Raw genomic sequence first — 26647 nt, forward strand, 5'->3', positions numbered from 1 at the left:
ATTACCCCTTATCATTCACTCCCTTTCTGTTTCAGATGCCTTTTTCCCTCTGGGCCTCATCTTCCTCCAGAGGGAAATGGAAAGATGATTGCTAGAAAGCTTGCATGCCTGTGCCAGCTACTGGCAATTACTCAACGACGCGTTGGTATATAGTTTTTTGTCCCCTTTGTTCCTTCTGAAAGGACCAGCCATATGTGAGCAATACTTGGTCCTGCTCCAGTAGAAACATTGCTCAGCTAAGTGCTCCCTAAACACAAGCAACCCAAGGCCTGTTTCTGGCTAGTCTCATCCTCCTCTGGCTCTCATCTGTTGGCCCTCATCCCCTTCTGTCTTTTGGTCATCATCACTCACCCATTTTACCGGTTACCTTTGTCCTCCATGCCCTGTGTCTAATGCCCTTAAAACACCACACGTCCTGTCTTTTGGGTCTTGTCTTGTGGCGCATCATTACACCCCTCTTGTCTCATTTCCATTGTTTCCTTCTGTTTCACTTCTTCTTCTTTCACTCCCTCCTGTCTCATGGCCTTTATCCTCCTCACCCTCTTGTCTCACTGCATCCTTCCCTCCTGTCTCATGTTTTTTCTATCACTCCCTTCTGTCCCATGGCCTTCTTCCTCCTTAACCTCTTGCCTCGTTACATCTATCTCTCCTGTCTCGCATCTTCTTCTTCCACTCCCTCCTGTCTCATGGCCTTTATCCTATTCACCCTCTTGTCTCATTGCATCTTTCCCTCCTGTCTCACGTCTTCTTCTTTCACTCCCTTCTGTCTTATGACCTTTATCCTCTTCACCCTCTTGTCTTATTATTTCACTTCCTTCTATCCCATGGCCTTCATCCTCCTCAGCCCCTTCTCTTGTTGCATCTTTCCCTCCTGTCTCGCGCCTTCTTCTTTCACTCCCTCCTGACTCATGTCCTTTATCCTCCTCACGCTCTTGTCTCGTTGCATCTTTCCCTCCTGTCTTGCGTCTTCTTCTTTCACTCCCTCCTGTCTCATGGCCTTTATCCTCCTCACCCTCTTGTCTCGTTGCATCTTTCCCTCCTGTCTCGCATCTTCTTCTTCCACTCCCTTCTGACTCGTGGCCTTCATTCTCCTCACCGTCTTGTCTCATTCAATCGTTCCCTCGTGTCTTCTTCTTTCACTCCCTTCTGACTCACAGCCTTCACCTTCCCCACCCTCTTGTCTAATTGCCCTTGTCCTTGGCCGGTTTTGTCCCCATCAGTCATATCCATTCATGCTGTCTCTTTTTCTCCTCCATCCCCCACTCCTTCAATGCTCCTGTTTCCTGCCTGCCTCATTTAGGTGTTCCTGTATCAGGTGAGTGTCGACCCCTTCTCCTAGTCCTGCCTCACAATCCATCAGCACTCACAGTCAAGCATCCTAGCTGGAGACCAGTTTTGAGGTCACACAATGGGCTCCAATGGGAGATCCTGCTTTTTTTTACGAAATATGCATACCCTGTCTTCACGGAAAAGGGTGGTTCATTCTGCAGAGCTCCCAACATACATTCGGCAAAGGTACGGTGGATGTACTGCCATTTTGACGCTTTTTTATGTAATAGAACAATCACAGTTTGGAAAAAATATCCAACAAAAAAGATTATTATTAAAGAAATAAATTCATTTTACCTTCCAACAAAATTCAAAAACATTTTAGTCCGACATGGTTAGACACGTAAAAATGGGTAGACTATATTTGTATTCTTGAGGTCCACCATGGTTTCCTACTGCTACAGTATTAAGCTTCGCATGCCTTTTGTCACGAGAGCTGCTGAATCGCCATAGAAGCATGAGCAGGCTGGCCTGGTATGGGACCTGGCTAGTTAGATGTAGGACTTAAGTCCAGGGGAGACATTTATCGTTGGATTTAATCATCGTATTGATAATGTTCCCTCTTATGGGGAGAGGCAGTGATAAAGTAATCCGCTGAAGACTGACATCCTCAGTAGCTGCTCAGTGCTGCTGAAGAGTGCAACATGGTGGGTAGGCGATTGGTCAGGATTTGTACATTGCAAGCCTCTGTCAGTTTATTCCTCTCACTTAGCCTCAGCTGTAGAAAGGAAGTTCTTTTGGTGTTGTATGCCAAAGCTAGCGTGTTCGCTTTGGTTGTGGACTCTAGCAGGTATTTCTCTGTCGGTATCCCTAGATTTCCTGTTGGGTTTTCTGTCCTCTTGCACCTGTGCAGTGATGGGGTTGAGAGGTGCATAAAATGTTTTTCAGGGGAACCAAAAGACAACAAATAGATACCTAGATAGATTCTATATTTTTTTATGACTCAATTTTATTCGGCTGTCACAGTGTTTAAGCACGGACATGTCTGACAGAGAGAAAACAGTTTGGCTTCACCGATTCCTTGCCGTACCAGATATTACGTGGCCAGGATTACACAGCATGTTTCTAAAGCCGGATTGGCACCTGGATCAACATGCACTAAATTAGAACTACCTGTCCCGAGTAAAATGCTTGGGAAGGGAACAGGCTGCTGGTGTTCTGTATACACTCAAAGGTGCAGTGTGCTGAGTTAGACGGCTCACAGTGACATACACCTCAGAGGCTTTTGGGTGTGGAGATCAGGATAGGATGTCTGTCGTCTCCTGGGAGGACACGCTGGAGAGACATTGGGTGTCCAGCTAGGGGTTTCTCACTAGATGATGGGGAGCATTCCTGGACGCTGTATGCTGGTTTCCTGTGAGTAGAGCACATGGACATTCTGTAGGTGACATTCCACTGGGTCACAGACTTTAGTAAGACACTGGATAGAATATTGGTGTCTTTACACTTTGTTCATAATTTTAGGAGGTCGGACACTGTATGTTCTGTTAATAGAGCGGGACATTGGACATTGAATTGGAGGTATAATTGAGGCCAGTCAGTAGGGAAATCATGCATAGACCATTGGTGCTGTCCCATTGTGCGACCCTACACAAGGGGCTCCAGTTTTGCTGTATTGGGGTCCAAGGACCGCAGTCTCTGGAGAGCTGCGTCACACCTCTGTATGATCTCCTGGTGAAATGGTTACATGGGGCTTGGATTCACGCGTGTATCTCACTGGTGCAATAAAGTAGCTCACACTTGTCACATGGTGAAGGAAGCTGGTGATATTGATAATTCACAGGGTGGGGTGTGCAAAGATTGTGTGACTCGAGTACTTGTCTGTGGGTGAAGGAGTGCGGTTCTACAGGAGGCTTGGTCCTGAAGAGGAGAGGTGTGTGTGTGTTTGTGTCTCTCATTCGTTCCGGAGACCGAGCCGTATTTAATGCATGTACCCTGAGGCAGGATCTCTACGTAGCTGGTGGTCTATGAAGCACCCAAATGCTTCATGGGTCGGGTCTTCGAACAGAAGGGTTGGACAAGTATTTAAATCACCTGACAATTGAGCTGTGTGAAGTTCAGAAGATGTGAGAGTGCTACGCAAGCCATTTCCAGTGGTTAGACTTATTGCAAGCAGCCTTCCATCACGTTCGGTATGTTTCAGTTCAGAAGAAGGGAGAGTGCTGCCGAAACCATTGCCAGCGGTTAGACTTATTGCAAGCAGCCTTCCATCACCTTTGGAATATGTCAGTTTAGAAAGGGCCACCTGACGGAGATGCATGGGAGGATGAAGGACTGTGAGACTACAGCAAGTTGCGGAATGTGGATGGGTGGTCGGGCACAGAGAGCTGTGTCCGTGTACGGACAGCATGCTTAGTATGTAAGAGTGGAAGTGTGAATGGCTGCAAAGGTGTGCATTAGTCTGAGAAGGAGAAGAGGCTCCGGAATAAGGGCCATAAGCTGGATTGTGGGGGTAAATGCACATCATGTGAAGAGACGGTGGCAAGGATTGATGTGCAGGCCGGGGTGTTGTGGAGTTGAGCCAGTGACTGGAGTGGTGCAGTGTTGTGTAGGGGGCGACAGTTTTCAGTGGCAGGAGTTATTTTTCCTACATTCCCTTCAGAGTCGTCCATTCCTATGCTCACTTCTCCTTTCCTGTCACACAGCGAGGAAACTTCCAATGGCTGGCACCGAGCGGAGGTCATACGTCTGGAGCAGGACATCTTCACCGCCCTGGCTGGGCATGGCAGCCTCTACGTGTACAAAACAGATGGCTTCTGGAGTCAGATCAAATCAGCGGGGTGAGTAGGAAGGGAGGGCAGGTATGCTTGGGGTTGTGGAAAGTGAGAGGAGGTTGGTTCATTGACTAGAGTGGTGGAGTGTCCGAATCCTTTCGAAGGACCTGCTCTGGAGAGACGAGAGCTTGATCCTGTTGGTGAAATCCATCATAGCAAAGAGCGTTCTCATGGGAATGCGTGCTACTCCGCTTTGTGTTTTCTCACTTCTGAGTTGTACATTTTTGGTTATCCTCATTCCAAAGGATGAGCGGAAATAGACCCATTTGGCATCAACTGATTTTAACGCTGGATTCAGAGTGTGACCGGTAAGATTGGAGAACAACGGGTAGGTCTAGTTTTACTGCAACCAGAATTTTCACAGTTCCTCATTATCAACCTGTTTACCATACACAAATTCTGATTGTGTACGATTTTGCATGGGTGAAGGGGAGTACAGTAATTATTCACATCAGACCCCAAAATGAGATATTATCGGATTCCTTGAGGCACTCACAATGAGGGTGTATTTGTTATATAGTGAACTTTTTTTTATCACAAGAGAGATATGGCAGTTCTTGGTCCCAGCTCTCATGTGCTGGGAGAACATTACCTGCATGTGAGGCCCTTTAGTTTCTCATCCCCCCTCCTCAATAAAACTTTTGCTTTGGAAGTTTTTTTTTTTTGTTTTTTTTTTTAAAGTAAATCCACTTAAGGCACAGAGTGCTCCACCTGATTGACTGAGGATTTCAGCCGGGGGAGCAAAATCCATTGCAGCCACTAAACTGGCCTGTCACCCACCAGAGTCTAAATGACTCTAGAAGTGTCACTCGATAGCAAACAAGGTATCTGCTGTCTCAAGCTGTCAGTTAAGGCTCTGGCAGTCTAAGCGATTGAAGATAAAACACCAGGACCAGTATCTGGGTGAAACTAGGCCCATCTGTGGAGATACAACATCTGGCTACAAATGTGGGGCAGGAGTGATGGACTCGGGTGATGCGCAGGCTCTTGGAAAATCAAAGGTAAAGTCAAGGTTGCACAAAAGAAAACAGAAGAAGGTGCTTTCAGATTTCCCACCATTTATGATTCTGCAAGATGAAAAAAGTAATTTTCAGAGTAGAATGAACGGCAATATAATGTGAGTTACACACCAAGAGCAACAACTCTTCAGGTACACTTGTGAGTAGGATGGAGCAGCTGAACTGTGGTGATGTGGTATAATGATTCAGAAGAGGGGGTGGTGATGAACAGAGTGTCTGAATTAAGCAGACTACTCTTACCCAGTCCAAAGATCAGGGCTTGATCCATCACCGTTTTTTAGCTCACTGCACCATCCCAGCTCAGAACTTGGCTATATGCAAATTAGTCTGACCCTGGCCCAGTGCATCATGGGAACAGGGCAGACCAAACTACCAAGCCAATTCTTATACTGGGAAGGAAACAAGCTACCGGGGACCGGTTTCTGGCATTTCAGCCGTCTTCGGCCCAGCTTGCTTGAATCCTGATGGTGCAATGAGCTAGGGACTCACATCTGAGTATACCCTTCCACGCTTATGGTGGACAAAACGATTCAGAAAAGGGGGGTGGTGATGAACAGAGTGTCTGAATTAAGCAGACCACTCTTACCCAGTCCAAAGATCAGGGCTTGATCCATCACCATTTTTTAGCTCACTGCACCATCCCAGCTCAGAACTTGGCTATATGCAAATTAGTCTGACCCTGGCCCAGTGCATCATGGGAACAGGGCAGACCAAACTACCAAGCCAATTCTTATACTGGGAAGGAAACAAGCTACCGGGGACCGGTTTCTGGCATTTCAGCCGTCTTCGGCCCGGCTTGCTTGAATCCTGATGGTGTAATGAGCTAGGGACTCACATCTGAGTACACCCTTCCATGCTGATGGTGGACAAAAATGATTCAGAAAAGGGGTTGGTGATGAACAGAGTGTCTGAATTAAGCAGACCACTCTTACCCAGTCCAAAGATCAGGGCTTGATCCATCACCGTTTTTTAGCTCACTGCACCATCCCAGCTCAGAACTTGGCTATATGCAAATTAGTCTGACCCTGGCCCAGTGCATCATGGGAACAGGGCAGACCAAACTACCAAGACAATTCTTATACTGGGAAGGAAACAAGCTACCGGGGACCGGTTTCTGGCATTTCAACCGTCTTCGGCCCGGCTTGCTTAATTCAGACACTCTGTTCATCACCACCCCCTTTTCTGAATCGTGGTATAATGAAAAACATGATGAGTGCGTGGAAGCTTTAAAAGAAAAGGAAGAAACCGCATAAGCTAGATACACTGGCATTTTGGCAATCTTAAAAAAAAATATGTACAGTGCTGAATATCAGATTAGAAAGATCTAATACCAAAGAGAATAATTAGGTGAGATTCCTTTATACAAGGGAAAAACTGTTGGTTACCGAGTATAGATGGGAAATGGTGGACTGAACGTTCCCTGGTTGCAGATGGTACTCACACTGAGTGCTGTACAAGGACGCAACCTCTGATTTCACACGTGTCAGGTCACACTAAGTTCATATTAGGCAAGTTATGCTTAAGGAGAGACTTGTCCCTATCCTGACTCCTGTTTGTTTCTTCAGGTCTGCAATCTACGCAAGTCGTCTGTATCTGAACTGCTACAGCAAGTCCCACCCAGAGAGACTGATGCAGGACAAGGCTGGAGGACCCACCATTCGAGGTACGTTCTCTCTGTGGTCTCTCAACTATTGAACTCTTTTTTTGTTAGCACTTTGCTCCTGAATAGCGTGCTTAGAGCCAGTGTATCTTTACAGTCAGTTGTTGCCCCAGAGCCCTCTCAGACAGTCCGACCTCCCTGCAGGGTGTTGCTAAGCTCCTGTGCTCTGCGACTGGGTGTTGGTGATGTGAAATGATACTCTGTTGCCTTCTCTGACCTGTGTGTATTGATGACTGCAGGTTGTAGACAAGAGAATGCAGAGCAGGAAGAAAGGTGTATGTAGCAAATGATGGCAAAAGTGTGATGTCAGGAGAAAGCAGGGACGAAAAAAAGATTTTGCATGAGTGAGGTACGAGACTGGGAATGCGAGGTGGTAGAGTGAAATAGTATGAGGTGAAACTCCAGAGTACTCAGCCTTGTTATTCAGCAGCCCTGTTGTACAGAGCATAGACGTCTCAAGAAAATCTTTGAGCCCGTAGAACTTATTTTTTAAGCCAAGCATAGTGGCATAGATTGACAATAAAGAAGCACACTTCAGTTACAGAAAGATAAAGTAACCTATTCTGGGGTTCGATATTTCTGTGAATGGTATCAAGCCTAAAAAGAATATTATGAAGACAAATGAGGCGACTCCTCGACCAGAGAAAAAGGAGCGATTTTGGTTTCGCTGAATTTTTTTCATTATATGTATGTAACTTTGTGGAAGTGGCTGTTCCAATGAGAGTTCTAAAGAAGTGTATTTTTTATTGGGGGTGGGGGGTGTGGAAGCGCCTTTGCAGATGTGAAAGGGCTATTGTTCCTACATCATTTGTAGGCCATTCCAGTGTCTACAAGAGAGCGTTTGTCACTGCAGGTGCTAGTAATGTGGGGCTAAAAGCTGCACCCTCAGAAAAGGCCATGAAAGAATAATAGGCTTTGCTACAATAGCAAACGAGGCCAACGTCTGCTGTTGGGGAATCAATCATTTTAGGTAGGATCTATGAGGCTTTTCCCACTAAGGTCAGAATGGATCTCAAACCTCTGTTGCATATGTTCACATGCGAAGAGTTCTGGAAGCGAGTGTAACACCAGACATAGCACGATGGACGCTCATTGTTAAGGATTATAATTTTGCGGTAGAGTATGTAAAGAGGTGAAGAATATTGCAGCTGATTGTTTACCACGGCTTCCAGTTGAAGACGTCATATACAGAAATAGAAAAAAATGAAGAGATTTCCATTGGAGGAGAATTTGCTGTCCTTGAGGGGGAATGGGTGAGAGCCATAGACAAATTTGGAGTTTCTGAAAAGATAAAAAATCGGATGAGGAGTGGTTGGAATGAATCTAAATATTTAGGGTTGAAGTTGTATTTAGTTTGTGGAAGCAAGATTTTGCGACGTGACATCATTGTTCTACCAGAAAATGTGAGTGAGTAGGGGGGATTGGATTGCGCATGAAAGACGCATTGGAGGGAGGCTGAGGCAACTTTCCTGGTGGCCTAACATGGAGCGTGAGGTCAAAGATATTGTGCAGAGTTGTTATGCGTGTGGAAAACAGTGATAAAACAATAATAATTAGGCAGCCACCACTCAAAAGAATGGACTTGCCCCAAAGGCAATGCAAGAGGTTAGCCTTAGACTTTACAGATTTGGTTGATGGATTGGGAGTAAAGGACCTTTTCCTACCGATTTTGATGGACTACCACAGTAAGGGTTTTTTTTAAGAAGGCTATGGATTAGGGGAACCCAAGCAATGTAGTAAAGTTCTTAAGCAAAACTTTAATGAGAGAAAGAATACCCAGAGTGCAGGTGACAAATGATAGGGTGCGATGTATCTCCAGAGCTATGTTGAAATTCTTGGAGTAATTGGGGTCAAGACTTGAGTGGGTAGAATAATTTAAACCACAGGCAAATGATGCCGTAGAAACAGTGAATCGAACTGCGATGAAGCTATTCAGTTTTCTTTGGGGAATAGGTTATTGTGGAAGGATGAGTTGGGCCAATTGGTTTGGGCGTACATGGTAACTCCTCACTCTGTGACCGGAGTGTCACCTTTTGCAGCACTAAAGAGAGAAGAACTGGCCACAAAGAAATTGTCTGTGTTTGGGCGGAAGAAACAGGCCAGAGTGGCCAGAGTGGACAGAGTTATGAGGATGAAGGTAGCAGACTTGCAGAGTGTGTGAAAGAACTTACAGTACCAAAAATGGAGTGAGGACATGTTTACAGTATGGGTACTGGGTGGATGTGAAAAAAGACGGTCTGTCCGAAAAGGGGAAAATAGATATTCCCAGCATCAGTGAGTGATAAATGTAAGGCATTGGGTGGTAACCATAGAAAATGGCAAACTGTGAAGTTTTGGGGACATCTGTAAAATTCCAGGGCCCAGAGGATAAACTAGCATTCCTGTGCCTTTCCTGTCCAGAATTGTTGAATTTGTTGTTGATGACTTTAGCTGAGCTTGAATGTATGTGTCCGTTGTCTATTTCTTCTTGTGTATTTTTATATTTTTAAAGGGAATTTTTGTAGAGTTTATGCTTGATGTGTTCTAGTTTTTATGGAATTGTAGTATACTGGTATTCCCCTGGCATTATTACACTTGATGATGCATGAGGAATTGGTGACGGTTTTAGCTGCATGTCACTTGAAACTGTGAGACAGCAGCTGGTGGTTATGATTTCTAGCGAATAAACTTTTAGAGTTCCACTTTGTCCTGTGTTATCTCAACTCGCAGCCTTTGTTGAGAGTGATGATCCTCACAGCAGGGCAGTCTCTAGCCTAAAGTGACTAAAACAGAGGGGCAAAAAGTTCTCTACTTTTTTCACCTAGCTCATCAAAAGCAAGTGAGCAGGAAAGAAATTAGGCAAAGGCTGGCCTCAGCCAAAGACCTAGGGAGCTCCGAGTATGCTGGGGGTTATGTTATCGTAGGGTTGCGGTTACAGTAAGGTTATAATTTTTCCACCTTTCTGTAAATGTATACAGGTATGGCATTCCACTCTGCTTAATCACGAGTGGGCCGTTGTTCTCGATCCTGGATTTACCAGGTGCAAAAACAACATACCCGATTTAACCAGCCAGAAAATGTGGGCAGTAAAATTACATTTGGTGCCTGGACCTGTTTCCCTGCCCCTACTCCCCAACCCTCAGCCCTGGCACATGGGGACCAGGCTGCAGCCCCCCCCCCTCCCCCCCCAAGCCTTCCCTCGCCCTTTTCTCTCGCGCTCCCCAACAACCCCCTCGCTTACGTTTACAAATTACCCAGAACAGGTGTACATGTGAGCCATAATACGCACTGAAAAAGGATGCCCTGAAAATTCTGTCGAGTAAAACCAGGTCAAAACAGTTATTTCCAATTTCATAGGGATACACTTGTAACTGCATGGTACTGATTGGGTGTTGCTGCTTGGTAACTGTTTTTACCAGTGTGAATTTACCAACCCACCAATATTGTGCCAGTCTTAATCGGGCCACACAAGGGCCGGAAGTAAGCAGAAAGTAGCTCCAGAATTGTGAGTCTCTGCACACCCACAAATGTACATGTTTAAGGGTGTTCACAAACTCCTCTTCAGTTTAATTCCACAATGTAGAAAGTTGGAAGTTAACTCCTGCCAAAGGCAGGAGTAGGTATTTGTCATGGTATGAAAAAGGTGTGTAGGAAAGTTGCTCAGCAGATTTTTGCGTGAGCAAATATGTCTGTAAAGTTGCTTGTGAGAAAATGCATATTACGTTTAGTGGGATTTCTGGAGTGGTGTGTTTTCTTTTTATATGACTTCCGTCTGACAACTAAAACCGTGGGCTTTAGAACACCAATGCCCATTTTGTTCTTATTTTATCCCACTAACCGGTGGATTTTGGACATATTATATGATGGCGGCTTAATTCTCACTGTTATACGCCGTCTTTTTACTACAATTGCGGCACACGGCGTTGCCCATCGCGTGACCGCACTTTTGGCGTCTTATGTGCTGAAGTTCTCGCCGGCGTTTGCTTCCACTCAATTTGAGACACTCCCGGACGATGCGGCTATTGCTGGTTCTGTGATATTTGGTGAGTGTTAAGCGTACAGGATGCTTTGCAGCACAAACGTATTTAGCTCATTTGACCATGTGTTCCTTATATTTCTAGAGTACTGACGTATCCTGGTTGGGCTCTCGTGAACCAACACGGATGAGTTTAGGGATTACTGCCCAGACAATTAATTATTTGGACACCGCATTGGGGAGTTTTTTTTAATACTCTAGGTGAGTCCCTATATCCTAATTTAGCTGGAGTGGGTGGCACCATCCCAGGTATCTGGAAGGGATGAATATTTCAATATATTTTGTTTGCAGGGTCCTTCTGAACTGACGGGTGGTCGGTCCCGCTTACTAGCAATGAAAATTTCGGTGAACTGTTTTTACATACGGGTGTTTCCCTAGCACCCCACGGGGCTACTGTTTTCGGAACGGGGTGAGATTAGTGTTGATCACAACTCATTTTGATGCATTTACCTGTTTGAGGCATATTGGCACATATATTCATGGTCATACTCTTTTCAACAAGTCGTTAAATAATTTTACATGCTTTATAATAGCACTACTGCCTATTAACTCCAACTTTATCAAGGGGTTTAAGTGTTCGTGCCGCACGTGACTATTGGATCCTGCGTGTAAGTGTCATATTATGAGTTTGGGTTTTACTTATATATGCCTGTTTAGCCCAAAAAGAGTGTAATGAATTTGGGCAACTGAGGGTAAAAACTTATTTTAGGAGTTGGGTCCACCCTATTTTCGACTAGGATCTCCAGCGGATTGACTCTAATTGGGGTAAACTGCAGGATTTATTCTTAGGTGGTTAAGATATGTTCACACGACCTAGGTACGATTTAGCTTCCGTCCTGTACATAGGATTGTTGGACCTCATTACTCAGTGTGATGTATATGTAGTTGAGCCCACAATATGGATTGGGTTATTGGACATTACCTCTTTTAGTGACACTGCCGGTCACACTAGGTTGTTTTTTGCAATATTTTTTATTGGGTCAATGTGCTATAGACCATATGTGATATTTTTTGGGGTGTTTAGTATATCATGTTTGCAGGACTTTTGTTTCTTGTTCACTTTTTTGTATCCGAAACATTCTTTTTGTTTTATATTATTGGCAGTTTAATTGTGACCTTCGTTATCTAGAAGCATCCGACTCGTCTTGTGAACACTGGTCCGGTTATAAATTCTGGTGGGTGTTGAAATAGCATCTGCTAATGATCAATTTTGGTGTCTTGGGCATCACACTTTCTGTGGCATTTGGTGCTACAGAAATTTTCATCGACCTCCAAAATCACAACAATGGTGGAGGTCTACCGGCTCTTCACTCCTTCTCTCCATTCCTTGATCGCACACCGAGTGTGCCTCGCCCACATGACTAATTATGTATCTTGTAAAAACTATTATTTAGTAACACTCAGGATGTCTATTTCTCAGGCATCCTTTATAATGGATTCTAACACACGGTGTCTCTTCTCTACTTCCTTTTCCCCCTTTTTCTGGAAATATATGGTCCAGATAGGACTGACACGAATAGATGTGATATATATTGTCTGTTGAATATAGTAGCTCATGCAGGCCATGTAATGTTTATATTCCAGCCTTGAGAAAGTATGAATACATATTTGTACAGACGAAACACGTGTTGGCTCCAAGAATTGGATTCAATATTTGCTGGAAATTTGACGCAAATAGTAAAAGAACTTTGTTTCTTTCATCCCTTGTGATTGGTGGATGGTCCTTTGTAAAACGACAGTGGATGAAATAGGATACGTTCACCCGTGGACATTGGAGATAGTATTACAGACTGTTATTTTGCTATATCCTTATTTGGAAATATTGTTTTGATTGAATTTATTGGGACTACAAAAGGGTGTGCTACAACTGTTTTGTTTGACATGTCAGCAATACACTCACACTATCTGGGATAACAACCTTACTTCCATCCAGACCAGAGCTTCCTGGATAGATCTCACAGGCCTCCATTACTGATTCCACTCATTCATAAATCCCTTGAGGATAAAGCAGCTTACCAGGCCATGCTCCACGACGATCACAATAAGATCAGGGCAGCACCGGAAGCGCACAATACTTCTACAATAGCCCTGGCAGGCGATTCTGCCAAGGAACTTTACAAAGTGATAAACAGCTTCCTGAATCCTCGCACCTGCACAGCTACCACTCCGACACCTCAGAAACTCTGCGATTCACTAGCCATTTTTTTTAAAGATAAAATGAACACCATCTACAAGAATTTTCCTGCCAGTTTAGAACAATCAGATACAGCACTGGACCACCTTAACCAGATGCCAAGGCTGTAATGGAGGTCTTTGAACCTTGCTCTGAGGATTAGGTGAAGAAGATGCTAACCCTTGCCAGATCAGCTCCCCCTTAGATCCCTGTCCACCTAGGATAGTGACCAGCCTAGCCAACTGTCTGGCCCCATCAGTAAAAACGCTGTTCAATCTTTTCCCTAACTTCTGCTAAAGTACTAGCTGGTTGGAAGTGTGCACTGGTATCACCACTTCTTAAAAAGCTCTCTGCCAATCCGGATGCTCTTGCTAACTACAGATGTCTCGCGCTGCTACCTCTGCTCCAAAAAGTCTAGAAAGTCGTATTAACAAACAACTAAAATACTTTCTAGAAAAACACAAAATCTTAGACCCCTCACAGTCTGTTCTTTTTAGCAATACATAGTACTGAGACAGCACTGTTGGCAGTCAGTGATGACATCCTACTCTCTTTAGACGTAGGATCTCGCTTATGTTCGTATTATTGGTTCTAGCTGCAGCGTTCGACATGGTCTCCCATTCCATCTGCAGACTACATGCAGCAGATATCCTCTGCAGAGTGCTACCCTGGCTCAGGGACTTCCTTGATTACCTTACCCAACATGTCTGTCGGGGTCTGTTCAAATCAAGAAAGATGCTTACCAACAAAGGGCCCCCCAGGGCTCGTGCCTAAGCCAAGCTTTATTTAACATCTATGTATCACGCCTGGCACACATTGTGAGATCTTGTAGTGTATAGATTGTGTCATGAGCAGAAAAAAACTAATTTCTCATTTGTTTTGATCCTGATCCAGACAAGGTGAAAGACCAGTTTGTGCACTGGATGGTCAAAAACTGTCTCCAAATTAATAGTGAGAAGTCAGAGATTGTGCTGTTCGACAAAGCTCACAAGCTCTGGTCGGCTGACTGGTGGCCCTCGGACCTTGATCCAGCCCCTTCTCCTAAGTGATGAGAAATTTGGGCGTAAAAATATATCAATTATTATCCAGGAGAGATCAAGTTAATTCTACTTGCAGCACTTGTTTTGCCCTCCGCTCTCAAAATAAAAGAAATACATTGGCGCCTTTTAGAAAGCGGGCAATATCATCATCATGGTCCATCGTGCAGGGCATGTTCCCATCCCAGCACCTACGAATAAGATGTCACCTCTGTTGTTGCTGTGCCAGTGTGTCCTTCTGGTGCAGTGTCACCCTGTCCCCCTTGCCTGTCTGGGCTCTACCAGTGTGTCCTGCTGGGGAGGTACCACCTTGCTTGCCTCTGTCTCCAGTACGTTTACCTTGTGGAGTGTTAAGTGGCTAATCCTCCTCTCTGCGAGTAAGTCCTTCTGGTCAGGTGCACGTTGCCACTCTGTCATTGCTCTGCCAGTTTGTTCTTCTGGTGAGGTGTCACGCTGTTCCCCTCTGTTGGTGTTTTGCCAGTGTGTCCTTCTGATGAGGTGTAATCCTGCCCCCCCCCCCCCCCTCGCCCATCACTGCTTTGCCAGTGTGTTCTTCTGGTGAAATGTCACTGGGAATGCCACGTCCTGCGTGGTCTGTGACCTGCTAGTGTGCCCTTCTGTTGAGGTGCCCCCCTGTTCCCCTTCTGTTAGTGCTTTGCCTCTGTGTCCTTCTGGTGAGGTCCCCCGTTCTGTTGGTACTTTGCCTCTGTGTCCTTCTGGCGAGGTGCCCCCTGCTCCCCTTCTGTTGGTGCTTTGCCTCTGTGTCCTTCTGGTGAGGTCCTCCCCTTCTGTTGGTGCTTTGCCTCTGTGTCCTTCTGGTGAGGTCCCCCCCTTCTGTTGGTGCTTTGCCTCTGTGTCCTTCTGGTGAGGTCCCCCCTTCTGTTGGTGCGTTGCCTCTGTGTCCTTCTGGTGAGGTCCCCCCTTCTGTTGGTGCTTTGCCTCTGTGTCCTTCTGGTGAGGTCCCCCCCTTCTGTTGGTGCTTTGCCTCTGTGTCCTTCTGGTGAGGTCCCCCCCTTCTGTTGGTGCTTTGCCTCTGTGTCCTTCTGGTGAGGTCCCCCCTTCTGTTGGTGCGTTGCCTCTGTGTCCTTTTGGTGAGGTGCCCCCTGCTCCCCTTCTGTTAGTGCTTTGCCTCTGTGTCCTTCTGGTGAGGTCCCTCCCCTTCTGTTGGTGCGTTGCCTCTGTGTCCTTCTGGCGAGGTGCCCCCTGCTCCCCTTCTGTTGGTGCGTTGCCTCTGTGTCCTTCTGGCGAGGTGCCCCCTGCTCCCCTTCTCTCAGAGCTCTGCAGTGTTCACTTCATGTGAGGTGTCCGGCTGCCCTCCTCTTTTGATGCTCTGCCAGCTTGGCCTTCTGATGAGATGACACCCTGCTCCCTTCACTACGGCTCCTCCCCATAGCTCGTTTCTATTACATTGTTCTATTTCTCTCCTTGCCAATTGTATTTATCGCTCACCTACACATTGTCAACCATTAACTTGCTTTTGAGATATTTCAGAAGTTTTGTTGATTGTAATTGGTGCTCTAAAAACATTAACAAAAGTACAGTGTTGACGTAGGGCCAAAATCCATGCGGGTTTGTTTTATTGTACTTCTCAGTTTCCCCAGGGCTGGGCACAGCATCCAACCAAAGGTGCCAGCTTCTCATTGAGGGGTGAGGGGAGGAGCAGGGTTGGCAATTAGTGCTTACTAGATAATGAAGCATTCCTCTTTATATTAAATATTTATTACATGCAACCCAATGTAACCTAAAGTGTGGAAGTAAATTCAGGGAAGTGCTGTACTATCACGCAGTAGAAAGGGTATATATACATAAACATAAGGACTTGCATTTACTGGCTTTCATGATACTTTGATGCGCTTAATTGAAATGAAGTCCACACTGACAAAATCAAGATATTCCCAGAGGGAGGATGTGCGTTCTTGGAGTTTTGTTATATTCAAAAATATTTTTTGTTTCTAATTAACCAAGAAATACTTGTCAGCCACTCTCCATTCCACCTCCTCACACTAGTATTTTTCTGTAACTTTTTCTTGTCTGTTTACAGGGAGTGTGTACATTCATCCTACGGCTGTCGTTGACCCGTCTGCAGTGGTGAGTACTGCACAACCAGCATCATTCACAGGTGTGACGTCTGCGGGTGGGAAGAAGGCGCCCATTTTATAAATGTCATGCATGATGGTGATCGGATGCTTGGGTACAGCATGAGTCGCCAAGTCGGGTCTCTGAACACCACCAAGCGTACCCTTCCCAGTGGGCTTGATTCGCAAAACGTTTCCATGAGTAGGTTTAACGTCTTGTAAATTCAGGAGTACTCACATCAGTTCACAGATAAACCTTTGTGAATCGGGACCACAGGGTGGAGGAGTTGCCCAGCTCATTCCTGCTGCTCCTCTCTGCATTGTCGACGTACTCTTCTTGGTCGCGCGGAGTATTCCCAGCAGCACAGCATGGGCACCGTAACGTCATTCTGTACTCTAAATGACTTAGAACAGTGCCTTGTCTGCAATGTGTTGTGGTTTCGTACTACGCTATGTTATTTTTACAGCTCTTCATAGTAGACCCTCACTCTTGGGTAGAAGAGGTCGGGCCTTTTAGCGATCTTCTGAGTAGATTAGGGTCAGTGGGGTCCTTAGATTAGACCGATGTTTTCGAGGATGATGATTCCCTCCAGAGGCAGCGCGGTTATGTATGAGGGAGAATTTAATCTGGGTACATTGAGATATGTGGAGTCTGCGTCTCCCAAGCTAATTGTAAAAACCTTTGAGGGTCAAGCTGCCGAATGCTTCTCTCTATCTACCTCCAATCTTATACATACAGAGTTATGCATTAAACAGTTGTGCTGCGCAAAGTCAAGGGCTGGACTGAGGACTTGATGAATGCATTGTGTAGGCTTCCACTTGGTTGGTGGTTTGAGTCGGTCTTGGGACATTCCTGGATGCGCTAAACACCACTGAAGATAGAGGTGCATTTCCCCATACTTCCTATCAAATGCAGGTTAAAAAAATCTGTTATTGTTTCAGCTTTCTAAAAGCTTTTCCCTAATGACTGCCTATTGTTCTTCCCCCTGTTGCAACCACATGGCATTGCATACAGTCACTTCCTGCACCCTACAACCCCTGAACTCAGTACTCTGCTGTATGCTGTCCTGAGCACCTGGGGTTCTATGGAGGCTTCTTTGGGGTCTCGGCGATGGTGGAACGGTCTTTGGGGGCTGAGCGGGCAGGATCTAGAACTTCTTTGAAGAAGAGGTCTTTGGACGCCTTTTCTTGTCCACCTTCATCATTTCCAGCAGCTGCCTTCTCCATGTGCTCTTATCTAGTAGCTGCATGGTTCTTACCATGCTAGCTGGGGGCCTTAGATTGCCACCCTGCACCAGGTAGCTTGAGGCCAACTAAATTTAGATTCACTAACACCTGGGTCCAGCCACCCACCCCCAGCTGCTGTTGATACATTTATGATCAGCCTTGGAGTCGTGGGAGGTGATGTCTCTCTTGGCTTTCTGAGGTGTTTGTAAATGTGGGATTGGTGTCTTTTGGACTACTTTGAAAAACAGAGACAAGATCTTTGTCTGGGCTTGGGTGACTGAGGCTTCGTGGTGGGCTTCTTGATTCCATCACCAGCTCTGACACGAGTCTTACTCAGCATCACTGAGTTCAGTATGAATATGAAGAAAGGAAAATGACTGACAAATTTGCCTCAGGCAGACTTAGTAGTATCGCTCTAAACGAGCACTAGTTCGACTAAAACTATTTTTATTTCAATCCTACTAGACTATTGCAAGATGTATTGTGGTCTTATCAAGAACATATAGGGACTTGAAGCCCACCCATTGCTTACATTGTTTAGCTTTCCTGTCACTCTTGTTTGCCTACTTTTCATTTGTGTCCTAGCTGATCAATCTTGTGTTTGTTTCTCCCATTTAGCTTTACCTCTTTGCTATCACTTTTGATTGACTAGCTTCCAGGCTTCTACTGCTTGCTTCCCAAACACGACTTCTTTCTTTTGGGTTTCCCTCGTGTACTTCTCTCCTCCTGCCCTCGGAGTTGGTCTTTGGTATCTATGTGCTGCCCCCCCCACCCATTCCATGTTGCACCTACCCTCGTGTACTTCGCCACCCTGATGGGCTTCTTGCCTGTGTGCTTCTTAACCACCCTTTCTGCATTGTGCCTCACCTGTTTCTTCTCCTCCGCACCCCCTCTCTCACCGATAGATTCTCATCCCCAATCCTGTACTCCCCTCCCCATTCCCTGCTCACTTGAGTGCATCTACACCGCCCACCCCATAGTGCTCTCTCGCCCACTGCTTCTCTAACCTCCACCCATGCCTTCCATGGTGCTTCCATCCACCCACTTTAAAAAAAGAAAAAAATATGCAAAAGCCTTTTTTTATTTCTTTTATTGTTACCGATCCAAATCTGTTAGTTAAATACGGAACAAAAGGGGGTGGTGATGGGCGGAGCATCTGAATCAATCAAACACTCACACCCAGTCAAAAGATCTGGGTTTAATCCATCACAGTTCTTTAGCCCACTCTGCCACCCCAGTGTAGACATGGCCATATGCAAATCAGTCTGACCCTGTGCCTCATGGGAACAGTCCAGCCCGAACTGCCAAGCCATGTCTTCCCTGGACCGGAAACAAGCATCCTTGGACCGGTTTCTGGCATTCCAGCCGTCTTCATCCCGGCTTGCTTGAATCCAGTGGCAATATAAGGCACAGGGTCAGACTGATTTGCAAATAGCCATGTCTGAACTGGGGTGGCAGAGTGGGCTAAAGAACGGTGATGGATTAAACCCAGATCTTTTGACTGGGTGTGAGTGTTTGATTGATTCAGATGCTCCGTCCATTACCACCCCCTTTTGTACCGCTTTTGGCCGCCATGAGTGTGGCAGGGTATGCTCAGACGTGAGTCCCTTGCTCACTTTGCCACTGGATTCAAGCAAGCCGGGCTGAAGACGGCTGGAATGCCAGAAACCGGTCCTCGGAAGCTTGTTTCCGGTCGAGGGAAGGCATGGATTGGCAGTTCGGGCTGGACTGTTCCCAAGAGGCACAGGTCAGACTGATTTGCATATAGCCATATCTGAACCCGGGGTGGCAGAGTGGGCTAAAGAACGGTGATGGATTAAACCCAGATCTTTTGACTGGGTGTGAGTGTTTGAATGGTTCAGATGCTCCGTCCATTACCACCCCCTTTTGTTAATTAACTAAGCAGAAAAAGCGGTTCCAGCCTCTTTTTGTGGGCACGCTCACAAGTTGTCGGCACCTGCATCAATTTTTGGTATTTTTTTTCTTTCGCCCATGCTGCACAGCATCAGGGATGCTCGTGGACCCAAGTGAATATCCAATCAGTTATGAATATATTGAAGAAATCCATTTTTATTAAACTAAAAATACTATGTAGAATTTCCTTGTGCATCCAGACTTCTAGTTGATGCGTCATATATTTTATATCACTGGCTTTTTGATGTGATGTAGTGTTCTAAACCCATCTTTTTACCTTTGCTTGCTTAGTGTGTAATGCTTTATTTCGTTTCCAGCTTGGCCCCAATGTTTCCATTGGTAAAGGGGTGACTATCGGCGCCGGGGTGAGGGTACGAGAATCCATTATTCTGCACGGTGCCACGCTACAGGTAGGTGGCGCTTTCTCAAAGAGCTTTTATCACCTATAAAGGATATTGAACTTCTAGATTTTTTTACATTATATGGTGTTCCTGGGAGAGAAGAAGGTCTAACAGCACGATCATTGTGAAAGACAGTTTAAATCACATGATGGATATCATTGAATAATCTGTTCCCAAAGTTATGATAAGCGAACCCGGAGTCTAAGATGCACATTAGTGTGAACAGACACCCAAAATACACATTAATCTGCCTCTCCCTGCCATTGAATCCTCAGACCTAATAAACTGAAATAAATTGTAATAAATTTACTGCAGCTCTAGAAGCGGGTCACTTTTTTCTTAAGGAACTGTCTAGTCTTTATACAGGAGAATGGTATCCAACCAATACACCAATAAAGTATAAAATCTATGTGCTCTAAAGAACCTATTGAGGCTTAAAAGAAGGCTCTACACAAGGTGCAAGCAAAGAGGAGACACATTACATTGAGGTAGATCATTGTTAGCGTGTATGCGTATTTTAGATTTTGCTTGCACGTTTTGGCGCAGTTGACAATATTTTTAGGGAAGAATTTGCCCACAGAAACATTTCTTCCAGTGAGAATTCTCCTACAGAGTGTGCTTATGAAGGCATGGTGGAGGTAAGGAAGGAGACCGGTGTCTCCCAAATCCTACTTTTCCCTTGATTTTAGTAAGATTTTTTGGTATTTGTAAAGCTTTGAAAAGCCTTTTTTAAAGTGTGAAGGGAATCATTTGCAACTTTGCACGCCCTTACATTATGCCAGTTTCAGCCGTGGCCAAAGTGAATACTTCCAAATGTACCCTAGATAAGAACCGTTAGCATGGTTGGCACGAGTGACAAATTGGAATGTGCACATATGTCTTGAAGCCCAGCAGTCAGGGGCCAGTCCACTTCTTGATGTGAAGGCCTGATCAAAGTTGGGCTCTCGACCACATACCATTTGATGTACTTCTCATGAGTTTGGTTCAGCTCAAAATTAACCCTAAGTTGAAAGAACCCTGCATCCACTTCCAAAGATGAGGCCATGTCTGTAACTACCTCACCTAGCCGTTGTGTGACTTGGCAAGACATTCTGCTCCTTGTGCAAATACCAAATGAGGAGCAAATGAGATTTTGCAGCTCTTACAACAACTCTTGTTGTTTGCCTTTAAACATTTTGCCATGTATAATCTGATTGGTGCACCTCAGAATGGGTGAAAACGTACACAATTATAACGTTATCCCTCATTTTCAGAGCAACAGATCTGAATAGTTATTGTAACAGTGCATCTACAAAATACCACACCATGCAGTATCGCAAATTGCATGCCTATGTTTGCTGTAAGACTGAAGGAGCCCCAAAATGGGGAGACTTGGGAGAGAGAAAAGGACATATGAAAAGTCTTAATTGAGAGAGGGCCCCTCTGAGCTGTGTGCTTTTGGTACTGCAGGTCTGCATTCAAAGCCTGCGTGGTTCAGACTTCAAGTCTGCAGTGGTGCAAGTTAAGACGTCTGAATAAGAGAAGTGTGTAAATACACCACAAAAAAAGAAACCCTTTCCCCCTTTTTGTGAGAGAAAAATTATTAGTTTTTATTTATTTTTTTATCCCAAATTCACTGTCCAAAAAGATCTCTTCAGATGACGGCTTCTTCCTTTCACATGCAACAGAAGGATCTAGACTCCTTCACTCACCAGTTCAACAAATTTCACTTATAGTGGGAAATACCTCAAGGTTTTGTTCCCTTTTCCGTGATAGCCAATGTGTAAATTCACGACGAAACACCAGTTAATCAGCTACAAGCTGTGCCGTTGTTGTCCTGAGGCCGATATACACACCAAATGCAGTTACGTAGCTACTCTGAAGCTCCGTACATCAAACGTTGTAACTAATCGGTTGTCTTGACAACAGCCTCCAAGGAAGCCATATATACGTTGTGCCACTCAAGAAGACCTTGCTCATACGTTCTACGTACGTTCCACTCCTCATGTCAGTGCTGTCGCAGCAGTGAACAAGGAGACATCACAAGGCTCAGACAAAATCACAGACTCAGCCAGGAAAGTACGCACATAGAATTCCACCACGCACATCACAGAAGACTTGTGCACAAGGGAAGGGGTGACCTTTATGAAGGCCCAACTGCTCACCAAAAGTTCCCTAAAATGGCCCACAGCATATGATTTTGTCACTTCCAAACACAGTACCTTAAGTCTCCCAATAAAGTGACGCCGATTTCACAGAATGGTCCGCGATGTCGATTTCAGTCAAGTGTTGAGATGTTTCACTCCTAGAATTGGTCCTGTTGACTTCTCTCTTCAGCCTAGTTCCTGAATGCTGAAATAATGCTATCCAAGATTCTGCAAGTGCTCCCACAAATCGTCGCCAATATGAAAATGCATCACACATAAAAGTCCTTAGTTCTTCTCTCCCTACACTTCTCTCAAGTCTCCTATCTCTCTACAGGATCACAGCTGCGTGCTGAACAGTATTGTGGGCTGGGACAGCACTATTGGCCGATGGGCGAGAGTGGAAGGTACACCGAGCGACCCCAACCCCAACGACCCGTATGCCAAAATGGATAGCGAGACGCTCTTCAGAGATGGGAAACTGACGCCATCCATCACGATCTTGGGTAAGAGACTGCTTTTGCATTCTTGTACTGTCTTGTACTCAGAAGTTCTGTGCTTCCATTCTTCGACCTCTTTTTATGCTTCAGTCAATCAGGTTTCTTGTGAAGTGCGACTACTCACCTGTTAGGGTCTCAAGGTGCTATGCGGTGGGGAGGGGTGGTGGGGGGGGGGAGAAGGGTTCTGCGGTTCAGTTGAAGTGCCAGTTCTTGAGTTCCTTCGTGAATTGAGGCAGTGACCGAGATTGCCTGAGATGTAGAGGAAGTGAGTTCCAGGTCCTCAAAGCGAGGTAGGCGAAGGATCTTCCTCCAGCTGAGGTCTTGTGGTTCTGTGGGATGGTGGCCAGGACCAGTTGAACACTCATTGCTTTTTGACACTGCCCCATATTTGCAAGGTATGGGGCATCACCAAAACTATTGCCAGGGAATACCTGGTCTTAAGCAGGCGATACAAGGAGAACTGTTTCATTTCTCTTTGTATTTTGCTCTGTCTATGTGTGTTAGATTCTGCAGCACACAGAAACAGCAAATCGCCTGCAAAGATTGTGTATGTGCAGGAAGGGATACCTCCTGTGCATAAATAATGATTCCCTCCAAGGCAGTCACCCGTGCAGCATGGCGTACGGATGCCTACACTGGTGGTAGGCATCTTCTTTAGCGTCAGCATTAGGGGAAATTCAGAGGTGCACCATATTTTTGTTAATACAGCGCACCCCTGTGTTTTGTAACTGATGGAGCTTGGCGTTACCAATTTTGGCATAAGACGTCGCTCCCCCAGTTTCTAGTAAATATGTCCCAAAGTGTCCGCTCTCCTCTCTTGATGAAGTTTGGTGCAAATGTTAGCGTAGGACTCTGATCTTTGAGATGTACACTAACGCTATGTTGTTTGTTGTGATATCCTGAAGAAGGACGATTTGAGCTTCTTTACTATTTGTGTTTTCTCTTTCCAGGCTGCAATGTTTCCATCCCGGCAGAAGTTGTGGTTCTGAACTCCATCGTCCTTCCACACAAGGACCTGGGCCGAAGCTTCAAAAACCAAATAATCCTATGATTGGGCCATTGGGATCCTGGGTGTCGACCACAACCCATTGAGAGGGAGCAGGGGACAGTGGGGTGTGAATGAAATGGGTGTGTGCAAGCCACTACCTTTGTGAGTGTGAGCGTATCAATAGTAAGTAGTTACTTGAGTCTGAAAGCTCAAAGGAATTGGATTTGTAAATTAATATTTGAATCCCTCAGGCTGTGAGTCACCGCAGTTGAAGATCTTCTCCATTGTTTTGGGGGAAATTATAAAAAAAGACCACCTGTTTGCTGTGGCAGGCTCTTGAATCGCATGAAGAAATAATAATAGCCACATGGCTTACACCGATGCAATTATGGCTGTGATGGACAAGAGATTTTTAGAGAAGCTACAGTGTTACATATAGATAATTATAATCAATCTAAATGTGTGACTTTCTCTATGAGCCTCCTATTGGTAAAGCATCATTTGCCAGAGATTTTCAGCTGAGGAATGATAAAGTTGTGGAAAATGTGGCCACCAAATGCCATTCACAGGAAGAGAAACTGTAACTTCCAGGCATGTGTGACTTACAGGAAGAGGTAACAGGAAAGGGCACGTGACTCCCATTTAGAGGCAGTGACAAATTGTTTACGCGTCACTCACAGGAAGAGGTAATATGCGCCTGTGACGTGCAGGAGCAGGAAAGTCTGACTGGCAGGTCAGCTAATGAGGTGGTTCTTATTGTGGAAGGTGGGCAGATCCCAACAAGAAGACACTGTGACAGAAGTATCATGGTTATGTCTCACAAGATGAGGTAGGGAACTGGCAGACAGAGCCAGCTAGAAGAGGTTGATGCAGGAACTGTAGTAAGGGGTGCCTTGGGAAGCTCAGTAGGGCTGTGAACAGCAGAGATAATCTGAGAAAAAAGAAAGAGACCTTGAAAATCATGATTCAAAAGAAAAAGAAGCTATAACTGTCAGGGATGTGATTAGCAAGAAAGAAGGCTCTAACTAATAGCTTGTGACTCAAAAGAAAAAGGTTGCGGACTGTGGAAGAGGAGTGGCTTAAAGGAAAAGGAAACTATAATGGGCTGGGCACAAAGAGGAAGTTGTAAGTGGCAGTTGTGAGACTCAGGAAGAGATAAACCTAAATGGTGGATGAGTAACTCACAGGAAGATGAGGTTTTGGCAGTTTACTATGGGTTAAATTATAGCTCTAGCATCTGGGTGATGCTTGGGATGGGAGGCTGTGCTAGATGGATGACCTTGAAAGAGAAAGCCATGTCTGAGGTAGGCGTTTGGCTCCTGGGTGGTGGAAGGTGTGGGCAGATCAGTGGTTTACGCGCTCTTATGCCATTGAAATCACACCCAGGTGTAGATTTACTAATGCTTGTACAGGCACTCGTGCAGGGCAATTTTGTATTTGTATGCCTCAATAATATAATAGGCACTACATTGGATGTTGTATTATACCACACCAGTGTCCGTGCAAACCATTAGTAACTCTGCTTCCTAGTTTTTGTATATTTTCTGTAATAAACTATATACATTTGCAATGTTTCTCTTTGTTGATTTCCACTTTCCGTGAGAGTGATCTACACTACAAACAAGTGCAATACTTCACTTTAGGAATTTAGAAGAATCTGCACATAATGTGGGTGAGGCCTTTGAGCCCTTGGGGTCCTGAGTAATTGAAGGGTTATTGATCTATGTCCTGTGTGGTAGTCATTTACTATTTCTATCCCAGTGCTCCAATTCTAATGCCCTTTGGGTGCTGGCTTTGTCCTGATAAACAGGGTGGGCAGTCAAGGCTTCTTCCAGGAGGTGCTGAGGGTTAGAAACAACATGTGGTAAGAATATAACACAATAACATTCAATGACTATAATGTCCAATCGGATCTTTGTCTTAAAGTAAAAGGGACTTGAGTAGGCAAGTCAACAGAGCAGTTAACTTCCTTGTAGACGTAAACAACCAGAAGGTGAACGCAACGTTTGACAAAAATAAAGGATCCCCGTGCATCAAAAGGGTACTGGGGCAGGCGAAAAGGAACATATTAAGATAAAACACCCCATCTTCCCATGATAAGCACTAGCAATTAAGTCAATAATCTTTTAGAGCCCAGAGACACTTAGATGTTGTTCATACATTTTATTGCATATTCTTTTTTCAATTTCATACAAAATATGAACATTTCTATACAAAGCACATTTAAGTCAATTACATAGCATAACACAATATTGCACAGTGTATTGCATACCCTATGACATTCTCTAATAAATAACCTTCTGCAACTCCCATAATAACACAACTATCTCCCTAAAATCACTACACCACTCATCAACATCCACACACCACTATCCCCGGTCACTCTTATTCAATACAAGCTTCCATTCAAATTAAAACATATATATATATATATATATATATATGTATATATATATATATATATATATATATATATATATATATATATATATATTACACCATAATTCTCTCATAGTGTAGATAGAGTAATCCATTCTTTTTTCTCAATACTCATTCTATAGGTATCAGTCACATATTAGTCAACATATTTGATGAGTGAGGTGTAGTGATTATAGAGATATAGTTGCGTTGTGTGAGTTGCAGACAGTTTTTAAAGCTTTAAACTTTCTTCTAGGCAACACCAAATAAACAATCTATAGCAGGAGTTCTTCTCCTGTTAAGTACTGCGGACGCACATGATTTAGTTTCTGAAAGCCAGGTCTAAGCAATTTCTAGGATTTGGACCTCCCACTAGTACACACAATGCAGAAACAATTATATATCAAACAAGTACACAAAATATAAAATATTTAATTCAATTCACATACCAAAGACATACTGAAATCAAAAATGTCATTTTATTGGGAAGGTTGGAGCTTTTCAAAATTGTTTTATTTCTAAAAGGCAAAGCATTATGCTAACCTCTGAATATCACTGTGTTTTTTGCCCCTAACGCATGCTCTTTTTTGTCAGTGCTTATCGGTGTTTCAGCTGAGGCCACTAAACATGCATACTGGATTCAGAATTGTATGGAAGATGGTTTTGAAGTGTCAAATCTGATTCAATGTATTGTCCATTTGGGTTCAAAACAATAGATAATTCTAGTGAGAACGTGTCCATACAAGCACAGGTAGATCAAATGAAGTGAATAATTGCCAAAGATATGCCCAGCTGAAGGACAAACTTCAGGTAGTAGTGCTAGAGAAAGATGATCTCACATCGTTCAAGAAACAAAACAATCACCTATTAAAGAATAGGACAGTCAGAAGAAAGGGTTATAAATGGGATGATGGACCCGTGGCCCAGTTCTGTAAAGGCACAGCAAATTACAAGAAAATGTGTCCGTGTTACTTGAGTATGACACTGAGTTAAA

General features: G+C 44.6%; 1 protein-coding gene across 2 annotated transcripts in view; it reads left to right on the plus strand.

Annotated features, from left to right (window-relative positions):
• GMPPA (GDP-mannose pyrophosphorylase A) overlaps positions 1-24805 on the plus strand; it is a 141032-nt gene extending 116227 nt beyond the window's left edge. For both annotated transcript variants that reach the window (XM_086954401.1, XM_086954400.1), the window contains exons 8-13: positions 3975-4109; positions 6688-6785; positions 16049-16095; positions 19541-19633; positions 22085-22253; positions 23198-24805. In XM_086954401.1, the coding sequence (XP_086810527.1) occupies positions 3975-4109; positions 6688-6785; positions 16049-16095; positions 19541-19633; positions 22085-22253; positions 23198-23298 (643 nt within the window). In that variant the 3' untranslated portion in view covers positions 23299-24805. The remainder of the gene's footprint in view (positions 1-3974; positions 4110-6687; positions 6786-16048; positions 16096-19540; positions 19634-22084; positions 22254-23197) is intronic.
• Positions 24806-26647: the final 1842 nt, after the last annotated feature.

Source organism: Lissotriton vulgaris, chromosome 2_1 (assembly GCF_964263255.1).
Source record: "Lissotriton vulgaris chromosome 2_1, aLisVul1.2, whole genome shotgun sequence".
NCBI classification, from domain to species: Eukaryota; Metazoa; Chordata; class Amphibia; order Caudata; family Salamandridae; genus Lissotriton; species Lissotriton vulgaris.